Source organism: Colletes gigas, unplaced genomic scaffold (assembly GCF_013123115.1).
Source record: "Colletes gigas isolate AHSC1104 unplaced genomic scaffold, ASM1312311v1 Colletes_gigas_Sc00036, whole genome shotgun sequence".
NCBI classification, from domain to species: domain Eukaryota; kingdom Metazoa; phylum Arthropoda; class Insecta; order Hymenoptera; family Colletidae; genus Colletes; species Colletes gigas.
Genome location: NW_025106665.1, coordinates 1,348,399 through 1,372,233, shown reverse-complemented (window position 1 = coordinate 1,372,233; position 23,835 = coordinate 1,348,399). Strand labels below are relative to the sequence as shown.

General features: G+C 46.3%; 1 protein-coding gene across 1 annotated transcript in view; it reads left to right on the top strand.

The window, feature by feature from the left end:
* The window catches only part of LOC122402469, a 170,191-nt gene that overhangs the window by 135,457 nt on the left and 10,899 nt on the right, over window positions 1-23,835 (top strand). Inside the window, exons 12-15 of the mRNA XM_043405282.1 lie at window positions 10,605-10,872; window positions 11,689-11,846; window positions 13,613-13,725; window positions 20,643-20,846. Coding sequence (XP_043261217.1) covers window positions 10,605-10,872; window positions 11,689-11,846; window positions 13,613-13,725; window positions 20,643-20,846 — 743 coding nt within the window. The remainder of the gene's footprint in view (window positions 1-10,604; window positions 10,873-11,688; window positions 11,847-13,612; window positions 13,726-20,642; window positions 20,847-23,835) is intronic.

Sequence of the window (23,835 nt, the reverse complement as noted above, 5' to 3'; positions counted from 1 at the left end):
TAGGACGATTTTCGGATTCATCAGGCCGGGAAAAGCTGAGCAGCCGGGAACGGTGCCAAAATGACTGTTGCTCCGAGCCACTCTCGCGGCTTGATTATCGATCTCGAACGAGATATAACAGGCGGAGTCAAACTTCCAAATAGTTCCAATTCAGACGGGTTGAAAGCAATTGGTAATTATGCTGTTAAAAATTAATCGACGCTCATTAAAAGCGAGTTTGGACATCGAGGACAGAGACGCCTTTATCTACGATGAGCTGGGGTCGCTGATGAGACTTTATTCATAATCAAACAGCCTCTTGAACTGCCAGGTTTAGCACTCTTTCTAACTGCATCGAACAGTACGATCAAAATTACAGACTTCTGTTCTTTGGAAAAGACGTCTGGTCGTTTTACAAATACAGTTTTCTTTGAGAAATGTGGTCTTTCCAAGCGTTCGTTGGCGTCTGAGGGAAATACACGGTAGTTTAGAATGCCCAGGCGTTCGGTTCGAGAAACCAGAATCGAGAACGCGACCCAAGTACCGGGATCCAGGGTACGATGTCGAAAAATCCGAACCGATGTTACGGGCCATAAGAATTATGTAATGAAACGTAGAGTGTAGAGGGAACGCCAGCCGAGTAACGGTATCCGCGAGGCAGAATGGTTCTGCATCATGTAGCTACGAGCATGTAAAATCACGTTTCTTAACGGTTCATAAGCCGAATTCAAGTTTCTTCGTCGTTGAACCGTCGCCCGGTTTTCTCAGTACTTTCGTACGAATTCATTGTGCGTGCGCGCGCGTTTGGAAATTATTCGACACACGCGACCGGAATACGGACGATACAGAGATAATTGAGCCCCAGAATCGACGTGGGTACGCGTCCGTAATGGATTTATCACCGGAAATAATAATATGCTTGTTTTATTCGGTGCATTCGAATCTCACGCGAGCTTTATATACATTGAATCGAGTTTGAATCGAGGTACTAACAATCTATTTTTCAATTTATTACAAGATAGATTCCCGCTTTCAAGTGACAAAATCGGGGCCTCCGGTTGTTACAAAGCAGGAAGTATATCAACGAGGAAAGTGAATGTAACGAAAGCGAGCTAATGTCAAATAAAAATGTTTACATTTTTCCATAAGATTTCTACGAGAGTATTATCAACGATCTGGCAGTGTTTTCCCGACTAAAACGAGTCCAAACACGCCCCGGTTTGGACTTCTTCGACTTACACGTTGTCCGAACCATTTCTGAAAATCTCTCAGCGGCGTGGAATTAAAAATAGTCTGAATATAGTCGTGTTTGTACTCGTTCTTCTCGGGAGAACCTGACCGATCCATTGGTAATAGAAATTTCGATTTTGATCGCAAATTTCAAATACGAGCTGAGGGAAAATCGTTTCAGTTATCCGGGTAACGCTGCAATCGCTGGCTCACGACCCATCCGGAGCTGCGAGCTTTTAGTTAAATGACCGTAGTGGTCGATGGCATTTAATATATGGAATGGCGTATAGGGAACGGCACCAGTGATGATCGAATCATCGAAAGTGCCGCGTTCGGTGTAACGGTACCCTATTAGAAAGGAATGTTCCTGCAGCGTTCGCGGAACGTGCCGCGAAATCGTACTATAAAATTAGAAAAACAACACGTGTCAGGTTTACTCGTTCGATCGTTGAAACAATCTTTACGATTTATCCACAAAGTGGAAATCGTACACCGTGTCGTGTTCGCGTTGGATTTCTTCGAAACGTTGTCATATTTTCCCGCGAAAGAGGGTCTCGCAAGAAGCTGCGCTGGAAGAGAGAGTCGATCGAGAAAAAAGGAAATCGACGGGAGGGTATTAAAACGGTTTAAAACGATCGAAGTTTTTCTCGGGTCGAGGAATCACCTGTCGCGTACGCGGAGAAGACGACGCCCGTCGTTGTAGCGAACGAGAAATCGTCCGCCGAGAAAAAGACGGAGGAATCGAGTCGAAACGAGTCCGGCGACTCGGGCAAAGCAAAAACGAATCGGACGCCTCGGTTCTACGGACGTGCGGAGATTTCGACTCGTTCTTCGCGGATGGGAATTGTTTTTCTACGCCAACAACTGGACCTGTAACGGGCGTTTCGACGTCTAGGGCGACGCGCGTACCGATTCCAAGAGAATCTCTTAATGAAACATAAAATTATCCAAAGACCAGCGCACGAATTGCAATGACACAACTCGCAGCCAGATGTCAAGTTCACAGCTGTGCTCAAATTGAAAACATCGCGTGCACCTTGTACGCCTTTCGAGTAACGGTGCATACGGTTGCAAAGCAATGGCTACCGTTTTCGTTCGTTTTATCCGCCGCTGGTGTAAGATCGGAGGATCACGATCGTGTCCGCTAATTCGAACCGAAGTCAGCGTTCGAGATAAACGCCTGGCGCATTACCACGACCGAGCGGCACGTGCTAACACGAAAAGGAGCGTTTCACAGACCTTGACGCTCAGCAATGGTTAATCGCCGGGGACAAAGAGTCGGTATCGACTCATCTGACCTACTTGATCACTACAGATCCCGTTAGTTGGCATCGAGTCGACACTCTTGCCCGCGGCGTGCTCGCTACCGAGCGAAAATGTCGCCGACTGGATGGGAAATAAAGTGGACGAAGGACTACTAGACCCGAAGGATAACCGCCTCCGTTGAATTACGGCCGATTTATTGGCCGGGGATATCGTTGCTGCACCCTCGCTTCGAAATCGTCACCATCCATCGACGCCATTTTTCACGAACTAACAAGTCGGTACTATTTCTCCGGATTAAGGATTGATTTTAAGGAGGCGACAGCAATTCAGGAGGATTGCACACGTGCATGTGTAATCTTTATGATATTTGAGAATATTTCATTTAATAAAATTAGATTGCTCCTAGGGTACGAATAGTTTTGAGTTCTAGGAATCCGTGAATGCCGGAACGCGCGTAATTTGTCGCTATACGGCAATGCGCGAGAGAGCCCGTTGCAAAATTCCGATTCGGTGGCCGACGCATTCCCAAGCGGCGACATCAGCGTCCCTGGAATAGAACAATGCGGACCTTTCATCGCGTTTCCGCGTCGATCTCCGTCGAGATTCGTCTCCCGTTCCGAGTCATTCTCCGGTGATTTTACGCGTCGCGCGAAACGAATCTTTATTGATCAGAATGCATCAATTCATCCCGCGAAAGCCGTGACAATATATTTTTTTTCCACGCCCGGTACAAGGTGTTACAGAATGCCTTATATAAGCCGGACCCCCGTGTAACGCGAGACCCGCGTTCCGCGTTGCGCCAGGTACCCGGAACTCGCACTGTACTGTCGATAATATCGTTACGTATCGAGATATGTCGATAATATCGTTACGTATCGAGATATACCGATAGATATCGTTGGGAGGTCGGTAACTTATCGATAACTTGTCGATAATTTATCGATAGCAGTGCTTCAGAAATATTGTAAATACTTAACAATAATAAAAATCCATTAGTCAATATCGAAATCGATATTGAGTCTATAAATGATAAATTGTAATGATTCTCGAACAATAAAATTCTAATGGCAAAAAATTGAGTACGTTCGTTAGTTGGAATTCCTATCGAAAGGCATGGTTTTTGAAAGAAGCTGTAGGTTTTCCCCAGGTGGTTGTTTCGCAGTATCGGATCAGGATTTCCATGGGCAAAAGGAAGAAGCCCGAAATTCTGGGCGGTTCGCCGCATTCGGGGTATCCCCGAACCGCGGAGAACGTAAAATATTTATTATGGCTGGCCGCAGCGGCGACTCCCCTCGCCTTTTTACAATCCGCCATAATAAAAAACCGAGCCGGAGGCGCGGAGGGACGAGACAGAGCGTCGGAGAAAAAGGAAAATCAACACCCTCGTCGGACGTTGCGCAGCAACAGGTCCGGGAACGATACAAATGACCATGGAAGTGCGTTTCTGCTCTCGGCCTGTCCGTACCACCTCGATCAATTTCTTTCTCCTTGCTCACGATTTATCTTCGCGATCTCTCTGACTTGGACCACGAACCATAAATCGTCCCTTCGCTTCCACGGAAAACCGATCCTCCAAATCGCTGTCCTGCTAGCCGGCTTATGGCCGCGAGTCTGACAACTATTCTGCCGTTCCCTCCGTTTCATATATTTTATAATTGTCACACTTTACTCTGCAGTTTACGAAAAACTTACCAATGTCGCTACCCCCTCGAATATACGCACTCGGAGACGAGTGGTTATCTAGAAATATTTAACACGCAGAAAAATATCATTTTCGCGAAGATGTCTGGCAAAAGATTTGGTAAACCGTCTGACACGAAGTATAAATAGCTGGATCGGCGCGAAACGTTTACGGGTGGGATTTGTCCGAAGACCTTTCGAGCGAATGTTCCATCGCGTCTGCTTATCGAACAGCCCCCTCGCATGTGGGAGAAAGCGCCAAAGCTACGCGACTGGTGATCGCCTCAAAGCTTTGATCGCGAATCCCCGCGACGCAATCCCTCAATAACAAGTTCGATTCCCCCTTGGATGTCCCTTCGACGCCACTTCCGGCGTCGCGACACCCGCCGTTAAACTGCACCCCGTCTCCTGGCCGGAATTATGGGGGTGAACAACCCCTGTCTCGACGGCAGACGGCTCCACCCTCGACCGGTGGTCCCTGTTCGCAGTTGGTCCAAACTTTATTCGTTTAGACGTTCGAAAGGACCAGACAGTAACCTTCCCTTTGCCAAACGAAAGACTCTTTCGGTATTTTAAACCATTGCGTTTCAACCGAATTCTTAGTCTCGCGAACTGTTAACCCTTTTCCGTGGCATTCAGCTGGACTGATGCTAAACTGCTTTGTAACAGAGATTATAAGAATCGTGACCAACTCTTGTGCCGATAGGAACTAAAACTCAATCACGGTCGTGATTTGCTGCCCGCGAGCCTGGCTCGTGATATTCAGGTTTGGGCCAAAGTCTCCATCACGAGTCAGTACGGGCAGGGGTTAAATTCGATCTTGAATTCCAAACGAAACACTCACGGTGAGACGACCTCGGCGTCTAAATATAAAAAAATAAACGTACGACCGGGCAGGGAAATGTTAAACGATTCAATTCCAACGGCCTCTTACAAAATTGAACGTCGACCCATTTACCCGGTAGACGTTTCGCGGGCGAAATGCAGCGGCGCTATTTAATCCGGTCGGTTTATTTAATCTGCCAACATTATCCACTCTCGAGCAGGAACTCGCCTCGCGCTCGCATGCACCCGTAAATATAGACGTTCTACTTGGCACTGACGCAGAAAAGATCAAGGTGTCGCAGAACGACGCCATTACGACGCGCAGTGGGCCAATCGTTCCGCCAAATAAAAATTTCAAACCGTTATCGTCGCCTGTTTATCAATTTTTTAATCGAATTATAATGCTGGTCCAGAGTTTCCTGCAATTTGATTTCCAATTGGAACCGTCAACGTTCAAGTTGGAAAATATTAAACTGAATTCGATGTTACAAAATTGCAGAGGGAAGTGTTTAATGAATTTTTCCGAGGATCGATACTCCCGCGGCGTAATTAGACGTGAAACTAACGCGACGACGATGTTACTGCGTGCTCGTAGAAATTTCGTACGATTAAGGCAAAGGGTGAAAAGCCGGTTCTCCCGGTCTATTCGGCTTCACGAGGGCGCGGTAATTAGTGGGAGTCACGTACGACGAAATTGTCTGGTTTCTTGATATCATATGCATGCGAAGCAATTAACCGGTGAGTTCTGTTTGAAATACGCGGGGAAATAGGCCAAACAGGCTTTACAGATTCGAGCTTAGAATCTATTGTGTCTGCACGCACCCTGAAATGATCGCCATTTCTCTACCGAAACTGGAATATCTCGCCATTTTATTAGCTTTTATTTTAGTCTAAATACGGTACACCTATAAATAACGAACTAATAAGATCGAATGGATCGTGGAACGCGTATTGCAAAGTCCAGTTTGGAACCGATGTAATTCAAAAATCGAACGAGAATAAAAAGAGACGGAGGAACCGGAGTTTTTTGCAACGCAATAACTGGAAAGCATGATTTTGAAAGCCACGGTTCGCATTATTGGCCTGGGGAGCACACGTCGGTGATAAATCCGCGGAAATCGCGGACATCCGCGACGCGACGTCACGCATTCCAATACCAGAACCGAATTCCAGACGCGACAGCTGCGATCGACGTAAATCCTTGGGACAATCGGTTCTTTCTGCTCATAATGCAACGCGCCAATTTTTTTAGACGACTTTCTTCGCGTTCCACGCACACGACTCGCTGGAATGTAATCTGCAAATGTCAGACATTTTGTTACGTTTCTGGCCTGGCTTTATCGTTGCGTCATTAATCTCTCAACGTCGAACGTTAACCTCGGAGCAGAAGCGCGATAAAATATTATTCTCGCGCAAATTTTCATTAATTTTCAATACATTTGTGGTCCGAGCGACGTTTATAAAAATGTTCTCGTTCGAATCGTGCTCGTGCTCGGGCTCGACGTTGGGATTCTCGTAACGAAGCCTATCCGTCACGTTCCGGTTCTGGTCAGAAATTTTCGGCGTTACGAGCGAACCGGAAGTCGACGGAACGCGTATAAAACTTTAGAATACGGCAGCGTAAGTAAAGTTGTAACAGATGAGCAGAAACGACCTGGCGAATCGATCCTACGGGACATATTGCATTAATCAAACGTGTCGAGCGCAAGTAGAATCAAACGCTAGGCAATCTCAGGACTGATATTGCTATATAAATACCAGCACGGCGGAGTATCGATGGACGAATCGAAAAATACCGCCGAATCAATGCCCCGGGAGCCAATATAAAAAGTTATCCGTATGGAGATTACGTTTCGATCGAGTATATTTTATTTTGTTCATCTTTTTTTTCGCCAATTCGAGGCTTCATTCGTTGTTCCGTCGAGCCTTTACGCGGCCGTGCGGCGATTCGAGAAATGCGGGTTCTCGTTAAATTGAAAATGTCGAAAATTAAAGGGAGAAAAGGGGAAACGATTAACAGTATGATAGAAACCGTAATGCCTCGATAATTGCTTCGGTTCGTATCGAATTAAAATAGTTTCAAAAATAGTAAACACTATCCTCGAATATGTTAATTTAATTCGCGAAACCTGCAAACCTAACCCAGGCTAGAATATTCCGTCGAAAGGGAGGAAATTTGATAGATTCTAATATCGGGGAAGATGCACGGACAAGGTTAACAGCTTTTTTTTTTCTGCCATTTCGTTGGACCAGGGGTGGCGAACGCATTCCGCGGCGATGCATCTGTTCCCACGGCGCAGACAATTTCCTGTTAACGGTGTTCACGGAAAATAGAAACGTCACGGCGCGGTAAAATTGACTTACGTCGCCATTACCCTCGGGTTAAACGACTTTCGCGACCGCAACGAAAAGAACGCTCCTTAGCATTCTTTCCGCGACGCGATTTTTCCCCTCCCAGCGCCCAGATAAAAGGACGAAATTTTCTTTTTACCCGGGCGCTCGCGATCGTCGCCGAGGCGAAGCTTTAATATGATTTCCCGCGACAATGAAGGAAATTGAGTTTTTTAAGTGCATCTTCGACGCGGCCGGAGAAAATAGAACTTCCCCGATTCGATCGCGCTTCGTCTCCCCTTTGTCTGGTTAACGTTCTTCCGAAGTTTTTTTTTCTCTCTCGAACGAACTCCTCCCGGTGGGGGCGGAATTGTTTCTTCGCCCCGACGAATATTCGCGATTCGGAGAACAAAGGATATCCTTTATTCCCCGGCCAGACAAATTTCCGATACCCAGCCCGCCGGGATACCAAAGACTTAGCAAGATGGACCTTTTCTTACAACCTTCGTCCAACCTCTCCAAGAACAACGTAATTAGAAGCTTATAATCGTTACTTGATTTATTCTAAATCTAATCTACTTATCGACGGGAAATATTTCTAGTAACTTTCTCCACATTAGATTACTTTTCCTACGCTTCGTTTTACTTTTAAAAGACAGAGAAACATTAATCGTTCCATACTTTGTTGCTGAAGATCATCGACGTCCAGTCTCTTCCGGTGGAACAGTTTCTGGTCCATCTATAGAGATTTCTCCTCCACATTTACTACGAGTCCACAATATGAATATACAATGGGAAACAATACTTTGTCGAAAGAAATCGACCACATTTCGAGCGTCTCGAACGATCGAGGTTTCATCTGTTCGCTTTTGTCGAACATTTGACGTTTCTGCTCGAGATTGGTTATAGCAAAGGGTGTGGGAGTCAGGGTCCAGCGGAGGTCCGGCCTCCCAGAGCAGAAATCATGCTCCTTGCGTAACTGTAGCTGCTCGGATGGCCTGGTTTCGGAGGCTGGGTTAATTGCTCGCGATAAATTGTCCCTTCCCGTGCCTCCGGAGCGGTCTGTTTTCAAACGAGGCGGTTCCTGCGGTAATTCCCCTCAGACGTTCGCCGGTAGTTCCGTTCTATTTCGTTCCGTGCCGTTCCCATGTCCGCGGAACATCCGGCCGCTCATTATATGGCCGGTCGTCGCGCCGCTAACAGCCCGCCATCGTGAGATTCAATTACTGTACCCCGACTGTTTCCAGTCTCGCGCGCCTCCTTTTCCGCCTCGTCCTCCATCTTCCTCCGTCGGTGTCGCGCGACATCTTGGAATTTCGGCGACGCTCGAGGATTTCCTCGGCCGTGATATACCTTCCGGCGGCTACGACAGCCAGGAAGTCACGGCCCCGGGGGGAATTCCCGTGCCAACTGGATTCTCTTTCCCATCGAAATTGAGAAATAAATGCTCCAACCGGCTCCTAACCTCCAGACCCTCACGATCCGCCATGTTTGGGCGATTGGCGCGAACGTTGAGTCTATCTTAGATCAATTATTTCGCGTAAAGTATCCACTGACCCTCCTTTTCTTGTTTAATCAATTGCTGAATGCAACGATAATGCAATTCCACGGATATCCTCTGGTCGAGAATGTCGAAACTATGCGAAATTATACAAAGTATCGAATATTCCGACGGACTTTCGCGGAATGTGGCCAACACGCGATCGAACAACTACTCCGACTAATATTCCTTGCATTTCAATTATAGTTACCGTGTGTATCTCTCACGGGTATCTCGTTGGTCGTGCAAGGACAAAAATATTTTCTCGTTCGAGTTCACGTAGATGTTCTCACGTATGTTGAATCTGATTAACATTAATTAAGGTTACTGGCGCGTTGGGCCACTCTAGATTAATCTTATTTTTTATTGTTAAATATTGTGTATCCTTTACTGTTATCCGAGCCATTGAAACACTGTATAGAATTCGAACTATTGTCTTATCTATTCGATTTCATTCTATAATCGCGAGCAGTTCAAATATTTAATTGTTACTGCGTTCCAAAGGAAAACGTAACACAGACCTGTTACGAGCCACGGCATAAATACATAAATAAAGAGATGAATTGCAATCTGATCCTAACTCTTATCTCCTTTTTTTCCTTTATTCGCGAGTACGAAACTGCGACACAATGATGTCTTGGATCGAAATGGCACGGTTGCATCCGCGACGGCCAATCTTTATTTCTCGGAAAAAACGATGCAATCACGGGACTTTCACTGCAAGAATTTCCTGCTCGCACTTTGCACCGATCGCACCTTTATTTATACTACGAGAATGTTCATCCGCGCGGACGCAGAGGAAATATTCTTCTCTCAAAGTTCACCAGCTCGCGTGTGTCTATCGACGCCATCTTGGTATTTCAACGTGCCCTCTTCGCGTGTTCGACGATGATTCCAACAAACGCCGAATTTCACCGTGAATATAATTTAAATGAATCGCACAGACGAATGCGTAAGATCGTAAAAAGTTTGCTGAATTCGGAATTCGATCGCGAAATTCTGCTTGGAATCGAAATCGAATCCCCGGGGAACAATAACGAATCGTACAACGAGCAGTGGATCGAGAGAGGGAAGCGTTTTGCAGGGTTTCCGCGCGTTGCGGAATTTCCTGTTGCTGGTTTCGATGCACCAATTACCGCAACCCTGATAATTGAAGGGGCCGATGACCCCTGTTTTCGACGATCTTGCCTCCCGCCGAGAGAAACCGACGATAATCCGCGTTTAGACGAACGCAACGGCCTCCGATTGTTACGCTTAATTGGGGACCACGCAACGCGATTATCTCCGATGGTTCTATAGATCCTCGAGGGACCCTGCTGACGCGTGGGTCAACGAATCGCAACAGGAATTGTGTCAGCCAGATTCCGGTGCTCGAAATAGCACGAGAATTAAGGAGAAGATTTCAAAAAACAAAACTGTACCACTTACTAGAAATTGTAATACTCAGTTTGTAACAGAAATAAAGCGTTTTCGATTCTATACTTTGACTCTCATTATTCAGCGTAAAATTATTCCCTTATTTATCCTGTAAATGGCATTATCTCGACGATTTTGCACCGGGAGCGATGGTTGTGCCCGATAGTCTCCTCCGCCCCTCGGAAATGAAAAGTGTCGCGCGAGAGTGTCTCTTACGGCGTATCACCGATGACCCTAAACCTTTGAACGAGTGAAATCCTCGGCGCATACTCGAGCTAAATATTTAAGCGAAGGAGGCGGAGAGTTTTTATCGCTGGGAAAACTATTTTGTTCGCAGCTTCCGGGTCTGGGTCGGTGATAGGAAGGGACCCGTTGCCGCCGAGGGCTGTCAGCACGTCGCAGCTGGCTCAAAGAACACAAACGCAACCACCGGCCACGGCGGTGTCCACCCTACCGCTGCCGAGGGCCAACGCCATGCACAGACAACCCTTGCCGCTTCACCAGTCCACCCCTCAGTCGATCAGACAGTCGGAGAACGACGTGAACGTCAATTCGCAGATACTGCGAGCTGCCAGCAGCGGCGACATCGAGACTGGCTCAGCCATGTGAGTACCAACATCGTCAGCCATCTTTAAACCCTCGATCTCAATCCCTTGTGTGCACCTTATAATGGTCGTGGATATGCAAACGATATTACGCTCGTCTAGAAAGATTTGGGACTGATATTTTGCGTCATATCTGAACGGTTGACACAGGAAACGAATTTGGACCACATGGTGTATCGCTTAGAAATCCAATTTTGACGTAACCGAGATCGCGAATAAATTGCCGACATTGTTTGGCGAGAGGTCGTAGAGTTTTTTAAAAAATTCCCACGAACACGGCGCGAAAACCGTTTAAGGATCGACAAGCTCCAGCGTCGACGTCGCAATCCCCTGGGTGACACATTTTTCCCGGGTGTTTCGCTAGCGTGAACCTTTGAACGACGCCAGCGGCTCTCCGTCGAGCACCGTTCGATTCGTCCGTCCGAGGAAAGCGTTAATTAAACAAAAATTATATCCCCCCCATCCCAGCGAGAGTATTTTCAGCCCTCTGTCGCGGGCAGACACGATTTTTCAACGTTAATTACAACACCGTCGTGAACTCCGAAATTGCACTCTCGTGCAAAATTAGAGGTCCGAGAAAATTTTACCAAGACTCTAATTAGAGTTGCATTTCCGGTGGAATATTATTGGACCTCTCTTTTAATCGAAGATAGAAGAATTATTTTTATCGAGATCCTTCTACTATTTCACTGTTTACCTTGAATCTTCGAAGGCGATATTCGATGGGGTATGAAATTTAGAACGTTCGTTCGATTAAATTCTAAAACCTATCTGTGTAACTCTCGTCGAATCGTTGATTCGGTATTAAAATTGCAGGCTGAACAACAACGAAGGAAAAGACCCGAGGCTGACGTCTCCGAGCGGCCATTCCACTCAACGACTGATCAGTCCTGCAGCAGCCTTAAGGGTTGTTTCTTTGAACGACCATCGAGTGTCCAGCCCCAGCGACAACGACATTCGAATTCACAGTCCAAGTATGCCTTGCACCCGCGTTACGAAACCATTTCTCGTCGACGTGATACGATTTTAAGGGATGAAATTACCAGCTACAAGATACAGATTTTATTTAAACATCTCTCAAGGGTTGGTTTCACCAGCCTCGAATCCTATCATCGAACCGATCGAGAAATGGCTTCGTTCACGCGCAGATTATTAGCTCCGAACGAAGAAGTTTTCAAATTTAATTTCCATTAGTTTTTTACGTACGCGTTCGCGCAGCAAAAGCAACACCGAGGTAGCATATAGATTTACGAGCAACGCCTCCCACAACTTACTCTCCAGAGAAGAATTTTACGACGCCGTATGGGTTAGAATTTAGGTCGGACTACCCTGTACTTACACTCGAAGTTTCCCAGCGTAATCGCTCAGCCGTTTTTCCCTGCGAGCAGACATTGTTGCGTCCCATTTCCAATTTCCGCATAAACTGAAGCAAATTAAACGTAGAAAAATGATCGAAATGGGAATAGTTTCTGCGTGTAATCGTGTTCTAAAGCGTTGCCCGGCGATAAATTCTATTCGAGGCAGCGGTGCAATCGCATTCGTCGAAACTCGACGCGAAACGAAACCAATCGGGGACCCCAGGGCGGTAGAAATGGTTAATTCCATGAATGAATCACGGATCCCGAAGAATTAATATCAGAGATCGGGCGACGGAGTGCACGGATGAAATTTGAATCCCGGCGAGCTGGGCTGAAAAGGACCCGGTTTCGGGCATGGAAGTTTGCCGTACCGTCGGGGTTAATTATTCAAATATCCACGGGGAAGCAGGAATGGCCCGCGTCGGAGCATAAAGCGGCATCGAGGAATAATAGAAATCCCGCGTGTATTCGCCACGCCAACGAACCTAACTTCGTTCGACGCTTCTTCGAGCCCCTTTCGAACATATTCGATCGTGCGTACATTCGCTCGAAAACTAATCGCCCCTTCTTCCGTGCTGAAGTATTGCCTTTCCACAATTTATCTATCGGTATGTGTATAGAAATCTAGCGTCAAGAAACGAGAGAAAATCTATATTTGAACGAGGATAAGGGATGGGGATTGTTGGCACAATCTCGGATCATTCTATGCAAATATTGTACAGTTCATACTTAGTTTAATATCGCGGTAGCGTCTGGGGTATTCGTTATTGAACAAACATTAACGATAGTAGCCAGACGCTCGAATTCGAGCGACGGTTAAGCGATATCGAGCCAATATTTGCTCCATTCTTGTCCCGGGCAGCGCAGGGGGTTATTAAGTGCTGCCTTTCTGCATTTCTATCCGCGGGAGTATAGAACTTGCTCCATTCTCGGTGGCGATTAAAGGGAAAGTCGACCCGACCTCGCACTATCGATATCGTGCAGACATTTTCACTTCCCTTTCAGAGACAAAATTTAAAAACTGTGCAACCGGCGCTACATTCGCATATTCATTACTACAAATCGTGAGGGGGTAGCAATTGCAATGTTATTAATTAAATCTATCAACCCTGTGTTCGAAAAACCCACCCGCCAATCGAATTTACAGAAACTAATACATCGTACGACCGCCAGGGTTGCGCGCACCGAACCAAGATGGCGGATTCGGTTTGAATTCGTAGCGCGAAAAAAAGAAGAAGTTGCTGGGCAATTTTCCAAAAACGCGACGCTTTAAAATTCACCTTGAAATTGAAAGTCAATTTCGTCGCGCTAAAGGGTCGCCTGGGCGCCTTTCAGCGGGAAATTTCACGGTAATCGAGTACAGAGAGCGTTCGTTTTTCCAGTCGAGAGGAAAATGGTCAGCCCGATCGGCAGAGAGGTGGACCGCGGCGGGGGCATGGCGGCCGCGAGGCAAAATCACCGTGCATGGGAGTGCAACGAGTTGCTGCAGAAGAGGGTGAGTGAAAGACAACTTGGCGCAACGAGAAAACGACTTCGAGTTGATTGGCATGGCGAAGCATGGAAAAGAGAAAGGAACCTAACGTAACCACTCGGCTTCAGCTGATTTAGCCGCTTTTTTTTCTCACACGATCCCTCCTCCCTCTCATACGATATCCCTATACCTAATCCCACTCTGTGTTTCTTTATTTATCACACGGTACACGTACACAATTTTAGTGTCACGCGACGACCAAGCACGTTCACACGTACTTACAGTTTTGTTCGAGTTCTGTTCGACAAGCGTGCTCATGTGTGTGTGTGTGTGTGTGTGTGCAGTAGTCCGCATTATCGTCCTAGCATGTAAATTCCATTAGTCCAATTAATTAAAACGTCGCGTGACCCTCGGGGCGAACGAAATTATCGCAGAGGGGGCCAAGATATAGCCAGGATCGCGAATTAAATTGTTTTCGCGTAGCCAATACGAAGCAATTTTATCCGAAGAATCAATTAACGAAGATAGAAGTTACAAAAGTGGAAGATAAATTGTTGCGTGAGTATAGACGTTGTTTTTGCAAATTCCGTGTAATAAAATTCTTTGGCTGCTGTGCCTCGAGTTCTGCTATAATTGCGCGAAACGGAATGCCTGGGTCCAGCCCAAGACGGTAAACGTCGTCGAGCGAGTACGAGTTCGCTCGTTTCGCTGTCCCGTTTCGCGTCGTTCGCCTTTTCTGCGTTCGATCGCTCCCAGTGTTTCGCAACAGCATCCCGGCCGCGAAAGAAACTCGATAAGTTGCAAATTTCCCGACTTCTCGGTACCGTGACTTTGAGAAAAGTGGAATAGCGAGTCGTCGGAGCTCGGTGGGAGGCCGGAGTCGCGTTCTAGCGATCAACAGGTCGCGATCGATCGCGTCGCAGACTTTTACAATGCAATATGTACAGCATGGCGGTAGTCGAAAGCACGGAGGGGGACGAGAGATCTCGAGGAAAAAAGTATTAGCTGATTCGGGGGAGAATTACTCGTGCTAACTTCCGCGATTGAATCGTTTCCAAAGCAAAAACGTTTCGAACAATGGTAACGAAAAAATAAGGATGAAGAGCGCAACGAAGTGCTCGATCGATCTCCGAAGCAACCGTATAAATAATAGGGTGATCGTAGGCGCGAGCGCGCGTCTAATGAATCCGCGTAACTGGAGGATCGGAGGACTTTGTCCATTATGGCAGGGAACAAGAGGCACGGCCGACGAAACCTCTGAAAGCTATTCAAAGTCACGAGTAGCGTTTCTCGTTTCACGGGGGAAACCCAGGTATTGGTCCGATGCTTTCAACCGATGGCGGACCTCGAGTAGCGGACATTCGATTCAATCCCGTCCGTTTGAAGCGGCGTATCCGGGTATTTTCATTAGCGCCGGGGGTGGTAGAGGGCGGCGAGACTGGTTGTCGCTGAAATTCATTAGCATAAGAGGGATGCAGCACACGTGTCTTTCTGCGCGTATGCGCTAACAGCCGGGGCGGAGTTAGAAATTTCGTCGGTTCCATTTAATACTGTTTGTCTGGCTGCAGCCGCCGCCGGGCGTAATTTCGTTCCGAGACGATCGCGAGTTTCCCCGGCTCGCGTGTCGCGCGTTAGAATTTTCACCGATTCGGCTAACGCGATGCAACTGTTTAGCTGCCGCGATGGAATCGAGCTTGACGCGAGTCGCATCTAAACTAGAAGCCACTTAACCGATTCAACTTCGCTCGCAGCTCGGGTTTAGAAAAATTTACGACCGCATCTTACGTTTTGAAGAAGCACGGATCGTCCGATGCAGTGTTGATTATCGTTTAAATATATTACGTCGGGGAATAATTTTTCCTCCAACGCGTAGGCAAGCGTTCGGAACTCGAACGTAATTGTGGCGCAATTATATTTGCCGCGAAAGTTGAGTTAACTCGTTCTGCTTTGTCCGTGAGATTAACGTCGCGCGAGCAGCTAAAAAGCGGAGAGAAACGGCGAGAAAAAAAAGGAGCCCTGCGTCAAAGCGGCGGCGGGGAGAGGAAGAAAGGATGTTACGTAAATGCGGAACGAAACTTTTAAAATTCTAAGGTGTAAACTTTCCGGCAGAATGGCCGGTCTACGGTTCTTTCTACGAATGTACAAAAGGTTATTTCGAAGTCTCGACAAACGGGAACGAGCTTCTCTCCTGCGGGAGAAGTTTGCACAATTCTGAAGGTTCGCTTTCCGCAAATATAGAACGACGCTTTGCAAGCGCGTTACGTCGAACTCGAGCAAGCGACGGAGTACACGGTTCTCGTTCCTGCAACGAGTTCCCGTTACCTTGCCGTCGAATATACACAATTATTATTATTAGAGGATTTCAAAGGACCGGGGGATCCTAGGCGAACGGATACCCGGAGTTTCAGCCAGGATCTCGCAGAGTATAATCACTGAAATTACCTTCGAAATTACCTTTCGATCGTATAGCGCGGATTATCGATGAAGCTCAAATCGCGACGGCCCAGGTGGATCGTTTACGTTGAAATCGAACGACTGAAAGGAACTCCAATCGGGGAAAGTCCGCGAGGATATAAACGTAATGGAACTGCTCGAATAAACGATACTTTGCTCGATTTCGTTGGCTGCTATTTTGACGTTTCTCGGGGGTAGTAAACGAATAGCAAATAGAGGTCTCGTCTTTAAAATTGTAATGTATTGCCACCACCAAACGACCTGGAGCTACCGATGAGCAAAGCACAATTCGTTTTCGCACGGTTGAAAAACATGGAAATCGATTTTCTCGAAATTCTAAACGGAAATAACCCCCGTTTGATGCGATCCCGATCGAACATGGACGCTCCAAAATTTGTTGGAGTCCCGTGATCGCGTCCTAAGGTCCTGGAGAATTAGTCAATGATAGCTATTCGAGTCGAACCGGGCTGGAAACCTAGCTGGGGTCTTCTTTATCTGGGGACGTGGTTCGGCGAGAAAGTAACGACACAAGTGTCGTCCTCCCGCTGCCGTTACCTACAACGTGTGCGGAGAACGGTCCAAAAGGAGGATCACGACGAAAGAAGAAGAGGAAGAAGAAGAAGGTTGGGAGGGAGAGGGCAGAACGACGAGAGAACTGGCCAAGAGGGTTGAGAGGGGAAGAGGATTAAGAAAACCGAGGGCCAGGTTCGATCCTGCATACGGTCAGCAATGGTCAGCAAGGGCACCGTGCCAGGGAACTGCAGACGGACCTTAAGCCTCCTACACAATGGAATGCTGCCTTGAAAAGTATGTTGGGACAAGCTTTTATAACCCTTTGGTTACGTACTCGTGGAGTTTCTTTGTTCCGGATGCCTAGCGAGCAACGCTTGAATCCAACTCGAGACTTCCAGGCTCGATGCAGCCTTCTCGAGATTTTCATCAAAGAAAATTTGAAAATTCATACAAAGCGTTGATAAATCCGAGAACAGAGACGTTTAACGTAATCGAATGCCATAAACAACATTGTTATATAAAGATCAAGCGTGAAGATAAAATTACTCGTTACGAGAAATGGGTTCGTCTCGCATAGACGCTCGAGGAGACGATTCTTCGAACCGTTAAAAGCCTCCAGAGTCCTGGGGAAACCTTAAAGCTCTTGAAACTCTCGAAAGTCTTAATCTAGATAGTCTCAAAGGTTTGAAAGTCGAGGAGCTTTACAGTTCGAAAAGAATCGAAAATCTCGGTCGCCTCGAAGCGACTCCCGGTGTACATACAGAAACACGGACGGGGCTTAAGGAGACGTCGTTGGCGAGAGTTAAGACTTCTTGGAAAAATGTGAAACGACGTCGTGTAAGATGAAAAGCGAGCAAAGGAGACCCGGGTAAAACTAGACACAATTAACCCCGGGGATAAGTGAAACGAGAGTGGGCACGTAATAATTTTACTCCACTCTTGCTACGACCATCGATCTAACCCCTCCAGCCAAAGAGACTCTCAAGATTCTTAGACCCCTAATTTTTCTGCACTCTGTTCACCCTCCTGTCGTGCCACAGATAATTATCGATAACGTGAACTCTTTTCATATTTTTCGTTTCTGCGATGGCCTAGATTTGGAAACTGTTGGAAATTGTTGAACCGCGACGAAAGGAGCGGAACATTATAATCGGATCTCAGTTACAAAGGCCGCTTTAAGCAAGGAACATAGAGGCTCGTGCGGTCGAGGCGAAGCCAGCCAGATCTCAGGCAAAACATACAAAACGATGGCTCGACAAGCCGAGCAAGGAACCACGGTGCATGCCGGGTATACTGTAGGAGTCGGTTGAACAGGCGAGCCGATCAGGCCGGGCATCACGCCAGTCTTCCAAAGTCTTCCACCTTCGTGACGCCTTACAGTGCTCTCCATTGTGCTAGCTCCGTCGATCAGGATACGCGTATCGATATGAGCCTCTCATCCACGATCTCTCGTCCCAAAGGCTGACGATCTTCGATCCTCGTTCGGTAGATTGGGATCCACTCGCCGGTTGATGGAACCTGCGCCAGGAACGTCGTGAAACAGGTACGAGGATTGCTTGTTCCGTGGTTCGTCGAGACGCCAGTGTCCTGGGTGTTTTCTTTACGGATCGATCGGGGGATGCTGCGGAATCCGCGCTCGACTTTTCCTCGAATTTCGTGCCACCGTTCACCCTCCGTTGCAAAATGTGAGAATTCTACAAAATTACTCGTGGCAATTTTACGGGGACGTTATATAGAAATCTATCTGGGGTCTTCGAAGAAGTGCTCGTTTGTTCTTGTAAAATTTACGAAATTTGACACGGTGCCTTTTCATTAGATTTCTCCATTCAACTATACGGATTCGATCGCTTATCGAAGTCGAATTATAATTATCTGGGACGAGAGTTGATTAAAATCGACGATATTTAGTATTCTTGGCATCCTGTGTTTCGTCTCGTCGCGATAAATGTTTTCCTCGAACTTTCCTCCGCGGGAGAAAGTCCGATGGCGCGAGATCCGCGAACCACGGTCGCCATGTTGCGTCTCCATTACACGTATTATTACGAAACGTCGGTGACCTTTCATTTTTAATTCGGGACTTCTAGGTCACTCCAAAGTCATATCATTATGGGTGAATGCTTATTAATGTCAAGTACAGCGTATACACGAGTGCTCGTATGTGAAAACCTCTGTGCCGGGGACCAATGTTGTCGCATGGTTTTGCAAGACCTCTTGCGTCAGGGATGTCAAGAGGGAAACTTGCTTTGATAAATGTTGCATGAAATAATAGCATGGAATTTTCTTGCACGAGACCTTTCACGCACAGGAAGGATCAGAAACGATAAGACGAACTTTCGGGACGATTCGCTAAATCTCGTCACGAAACGAGAAACTGGTCGTTGGGAAAATTAAAAAAACGGTATTAGAATTTCGATCAGAGCTTAAATCTCGACCAGTCAGCGAATATGTTAAAAGAGATCGACAGGAGTTTCGATTTCTAAGGTCGTTAGGAAAAGATTATTATTATAGGTCATTTCCCAGCCGATCGTTAGTACATTATACCGATTTTCACTTTCTTGTGTCAGATGGGGTTCGCTTCTCGCAATTGTATTCAACATCCTAACAATTAGGATTAGAATCTTAACGTTCACTCGAAATGGTATATTTTTATTTGTATACATACAGCGTTAATGTCTTCCCACGGTTCTACATCATGAATTCCGGAGCTGGTGAAAATTGTATTCGATCATCAGATAGTTAATACTTAATGCCATAATAGAAACAGTTTATCTTTTATCTGGATAAAACTTTTGCCCGTCTCTGACCCCCAAGAATCTTCCAAGCGTGGCCCACGAGAGGGGGCAATATATGATCCCCCCCATTGAGAATCGCTGAATTAAACGCTACACTTTATAATGGCGGCTCGAAGAGAAAAAGTATGAACTACGGGGTCCCTCGGAACTTTTGGTCGCATATCAGCATTGTATCCCGTAGTTCGTAAATATTCATGTAGCGCATATTCATGCATACGACTGTCACGTTTTAGAAGGCAGCTTTTTTACCCCCCCGTACCTTCGTAGAGGATACGTATGTAGATTTCTTTTTTTTTTATCCACGTATATACATATATGTTCTCTGCATACTCGAGCGAACAAACACGCGTCGAATCGTTTCGTCGCGTCGCGGCGTAGGTACGCTGCTGTTATTCTTTGTTTCATTAATATTTGCGCAGCATTTACTTTGCATATCGAGTAATGTTTACAAGATATTGATTTTCATACGCATCCAGCATACACGATCGACGAAACAACATCCAACTCGTAACCCAAACTCTTCATTTACCCGTACTTTTCCTCCGTTCGTTTCATCTTCTCCATGCCAGTCACTGTTTACGACCTTATCTCGGGGCTGACGAAATACTCGGTATCCGAGACACGATAGAAACGAAGAGATAATACCAACGGACAGTATGTAATTTAGAAATATCTGCAAACATATTTTCCCGAGTATTTCGACGGCTCTGGCCTCATGCATCGACGTATAATTTGCGGTACGAACGTGGTGAAATAATTCGGTGTTAAGAGTCGACATCACGGATCGCAAAATCGATTTTCGTTCGCGTTTCAACCTTTTGTTTACCTTTCCGTTCACTTTCGTAGAAACTAAAAACGTTCAAAACGATAGTCACGTTAACATCTGCTACGATTACTCATTCATTAATCAACGACCATTGATCGTTCGATAGTAGCATGATTTTACGTGCATACCCTAGCCGAAACGTAGCGTTTTCAGAGTACCGATCGACCCTCCCCCAAGTAAAGCTGCTTCCGGATAGGAGTTGCGGAGTTCACACACCGAATTGTTCGCCAAACGAAATAATAATTCGTCGATCGCGACGTGAATGGCCGACCACGAGTCGCGTCGAGCACTTTCAGACGTCCTGCGCCCGCGTACACGACCGGAAACGCTAACGAAACCATTGCATGCCTCGACAGAGTAACGTCGTCGTCGGTTCCCAGCGACCGGAAGCCGGGTACAAGCTGACGCCGCCAGGCGCCCACGGATTGGTACGCGTCTCCGCTGGAGAACTCCTCGGCAGGACCCACGAGGAGCTGGTGCTCCTGTTGATCCAGCTACGCCGGCAAAACGCCACCATCTACAAAGCTATGGAGACCTGTCACATGGAAATCGAGGCACAGGTCCGACGACGTTTTAAAAAAAAAAAAGGATTTAGGCGCCATCGGGGACGCTGGACCCTGCGCGAACATCGCTGGTGTCGTTGTCTCCCGGTGATCGATCACTCGTAGGCGTGACAAGCATCGGGCTACGTTCTCGAGCAACGTCGCTTTCAAGTGAAACTTCAACTACCAGACAAACCGTACAATACGATATTAGAGCCTTTGGTAACCTTTTCTACTACGAACCAACCATTTTGGAGATCATATTCGCCTTGAAAGCAGAGATTCTAACCCTAATCTTAACAAAAGCGATACTTAGGCACGGTTTTTCAGTTTTTCTGCCCGTATCTCCCGAAACTCTTCAACAAATCTTGCAAAACTATTCGCCATACATGTGACACAGCGTTTCCAAGTTCGACCAAAACTAGGAAAAATCGTGTAAAAATATCTTTGTGTAATATATCGGACAGTCCTTAAACTGTATTACGTAACAAGAAAAATGAGACCTCTAGGAGTTCTGAACGATCAATAAAACCCGGAGATACGGAGTCGAGCAGAAAAATAGAAAAACTAATAACTATAAAATGGCTATAAGATATCGTATCGTTAAATGTAATTCGTTCCCCGCTGAAAGTATTTATTTTTGTAAAATTCCAAGTCTTTTACGCTGATATAAACAAATTAGCACTCGACGACGTTGCTCGCTGAACAGAGCACGATGATTCGGAATAGTACGAGGATCGTAAAATTTTTGTACGAAACTCCATGGGTTAACGGAGCCGGATGTTTTTTACGAGGACGTTGATAAATGATCCCGATGGACGTCGGAGAAATACCGTAGTTCGTTGCGAAGAACCGGTTTGAAGGACACGTTTCGAGCGAACGTCATTAGAATAGTAACTTTCCTCGGCGAAGAGGAATTCTGGTCTCGCTTTATTCCCTCGTCTAGACGTCCAGGCTCTCGCCTTTAGTCTGCCTTTAATGCGAGTAGTCGATGCCTGAAGGGAGGTCAAAGGTTTGGCGAATGAAATTCCGCCACTTGCCGGGGGAATCGATGCACCCGTCCTCGATGTCGGTTTCTGGGGAAAAAGAAATCTGAAAAGGGGATTTCTTATCCCCCCCTGTGGACTTTTCAACTAATCCATTTCCGGTGGGCTCGTTCAGTTGGCTTTGATCACTCTGTATAGCCCGGGACGCCCTAATTAAGGAGATTTCTTAGGACTACTTAACATCTTTCAAATTCATATTGTCCCCTTCGAAATATATCCCCATTCATTTCTCAATTTTTCTCTTATTTTTTCGACGGTATAAAAACCATCATCGCAGGTTCTCCCCTCATAGTTTTCTTCGTTCAAAGATGGCGATCCATTCGTGTCGTTTTATTTTTCCAATCGAAGTTGCACGACGAAAATGGCGGCTAAACTCGAAGGGACCGGCGTCGAAACGGAAAACGAAGTTTTCAGACGGCCGTCTAATAGATTTGATTACGCGGTGTCATCGATATTACGCGACCCCGTCGAGTGAAAGTTAATTCGCGATTATTCACAGATTCTCCAGCGAATCGTCTTTCCATTGATGCCACCTAATGTTTTATTCCAACATTTATGACGGAGTCGACGAAAGTAATCGACTTTGCTCGAGGGACGCGTTCCAAAGACGGTGAACCTCCCTCTCCCCCTCGCTTAAAGGGCATTTGAAACGCTTCGCGATCTCGTAATTGTCCAATAACGTTCAACAATCTCAAACGAGGATTAAATTTGTAAATTAATTTGCATGCTTTCGGAGTCCGTGCACCCGAGTAATTGAACGTTGCAGTTACAGGGGGAGGTGATCCTCTCGTCCATTCTTTCGTTTCTTTCGCAATAAATTTCTGTGTCACTCTGTGAGAATGCTGATCGTGTTTGCACCTATAATCGAAACAAAATCAATTGATCGCTCAAGGTCAGTTCCCCTAACGTCGATCAAACGAACAGGACTCTCGGTCCAGAGACAGAAAAGGTGGGGATGGGGCCCTCGATGTCCTTGAACGACCAACGAATTTTGTTTCGACTCTATGTTCCCTGATTTCACTACTTCTACTTAGTTTGATGTGCTTAGTGCTAATTTTTACAAACATTACAGATTCAGGGTCAACATCGACCCCGGACTCGTTTTGTTCATGGAAAATTAAATAATTTAATTCAATTTACGGTCACAACGAAGTATACGAATGGACCTTATACCATATGGACTTTCGTAGCCCAATCTGGCTACCACACCGACCTGAAAATTCGAAGGTGACTTTAGCATCCTCTTCTAATGGATGGTGGTCCAAAAAGAATTTCAAATCGTTGTAAAAAAAATATTTTTTGGTAGAAGAGCTAGTTACCATCACTTTTTGTCAATACATATACCCCCGAAATCCTACGCACTTTCGAGAAAAAAATTCCTTATGTGAGGCCAGAAATGGTACCCTGAAATTTCATCCTAGTCTTTAAAACCTCATAACTTCCGAACGGATTGGAGGATTTCAATGTTTCAAAAAGCAAACAACGCGTATTTTAGCGAAGAATATGTAGAAATTCTGAAAATTTTTGAGAAGTTGTTCCTTAACCCCGTAAACTGAGAAAAACTGAGAAAAAGTACATTGGATGTAAGGTCTGCTCGTATACCTCGTCTGTGGTACGGACCAACTCCATACAACGTAACTTTCAGTTTCTAAAGTCGTTCTGGCAAAAATTTCGCGTCAATAGCGAATTCGTCGCGCGTTCAGCCACGGTTCGTTTGCTATAATTTAGAGTCGCGGAAAAAGCGAGCATCAAGGACAAGTGGCGAGAGAGTCGGGTACGAGGAGAAAAAGCAGCACGCGTGCAACGCGCGTTGGCTCTCGTCGAGCGCGTTCCGCGCGTCCGTTGAATTTTCATTAAACGATCTAACGCGCGAAACCGGACCGCAAGTGCACGCGATCACGTGCAACGGATCGAGACACGGGCTCGATCGAGCGGATCGTGGACACGTACAAGTTTTAAAG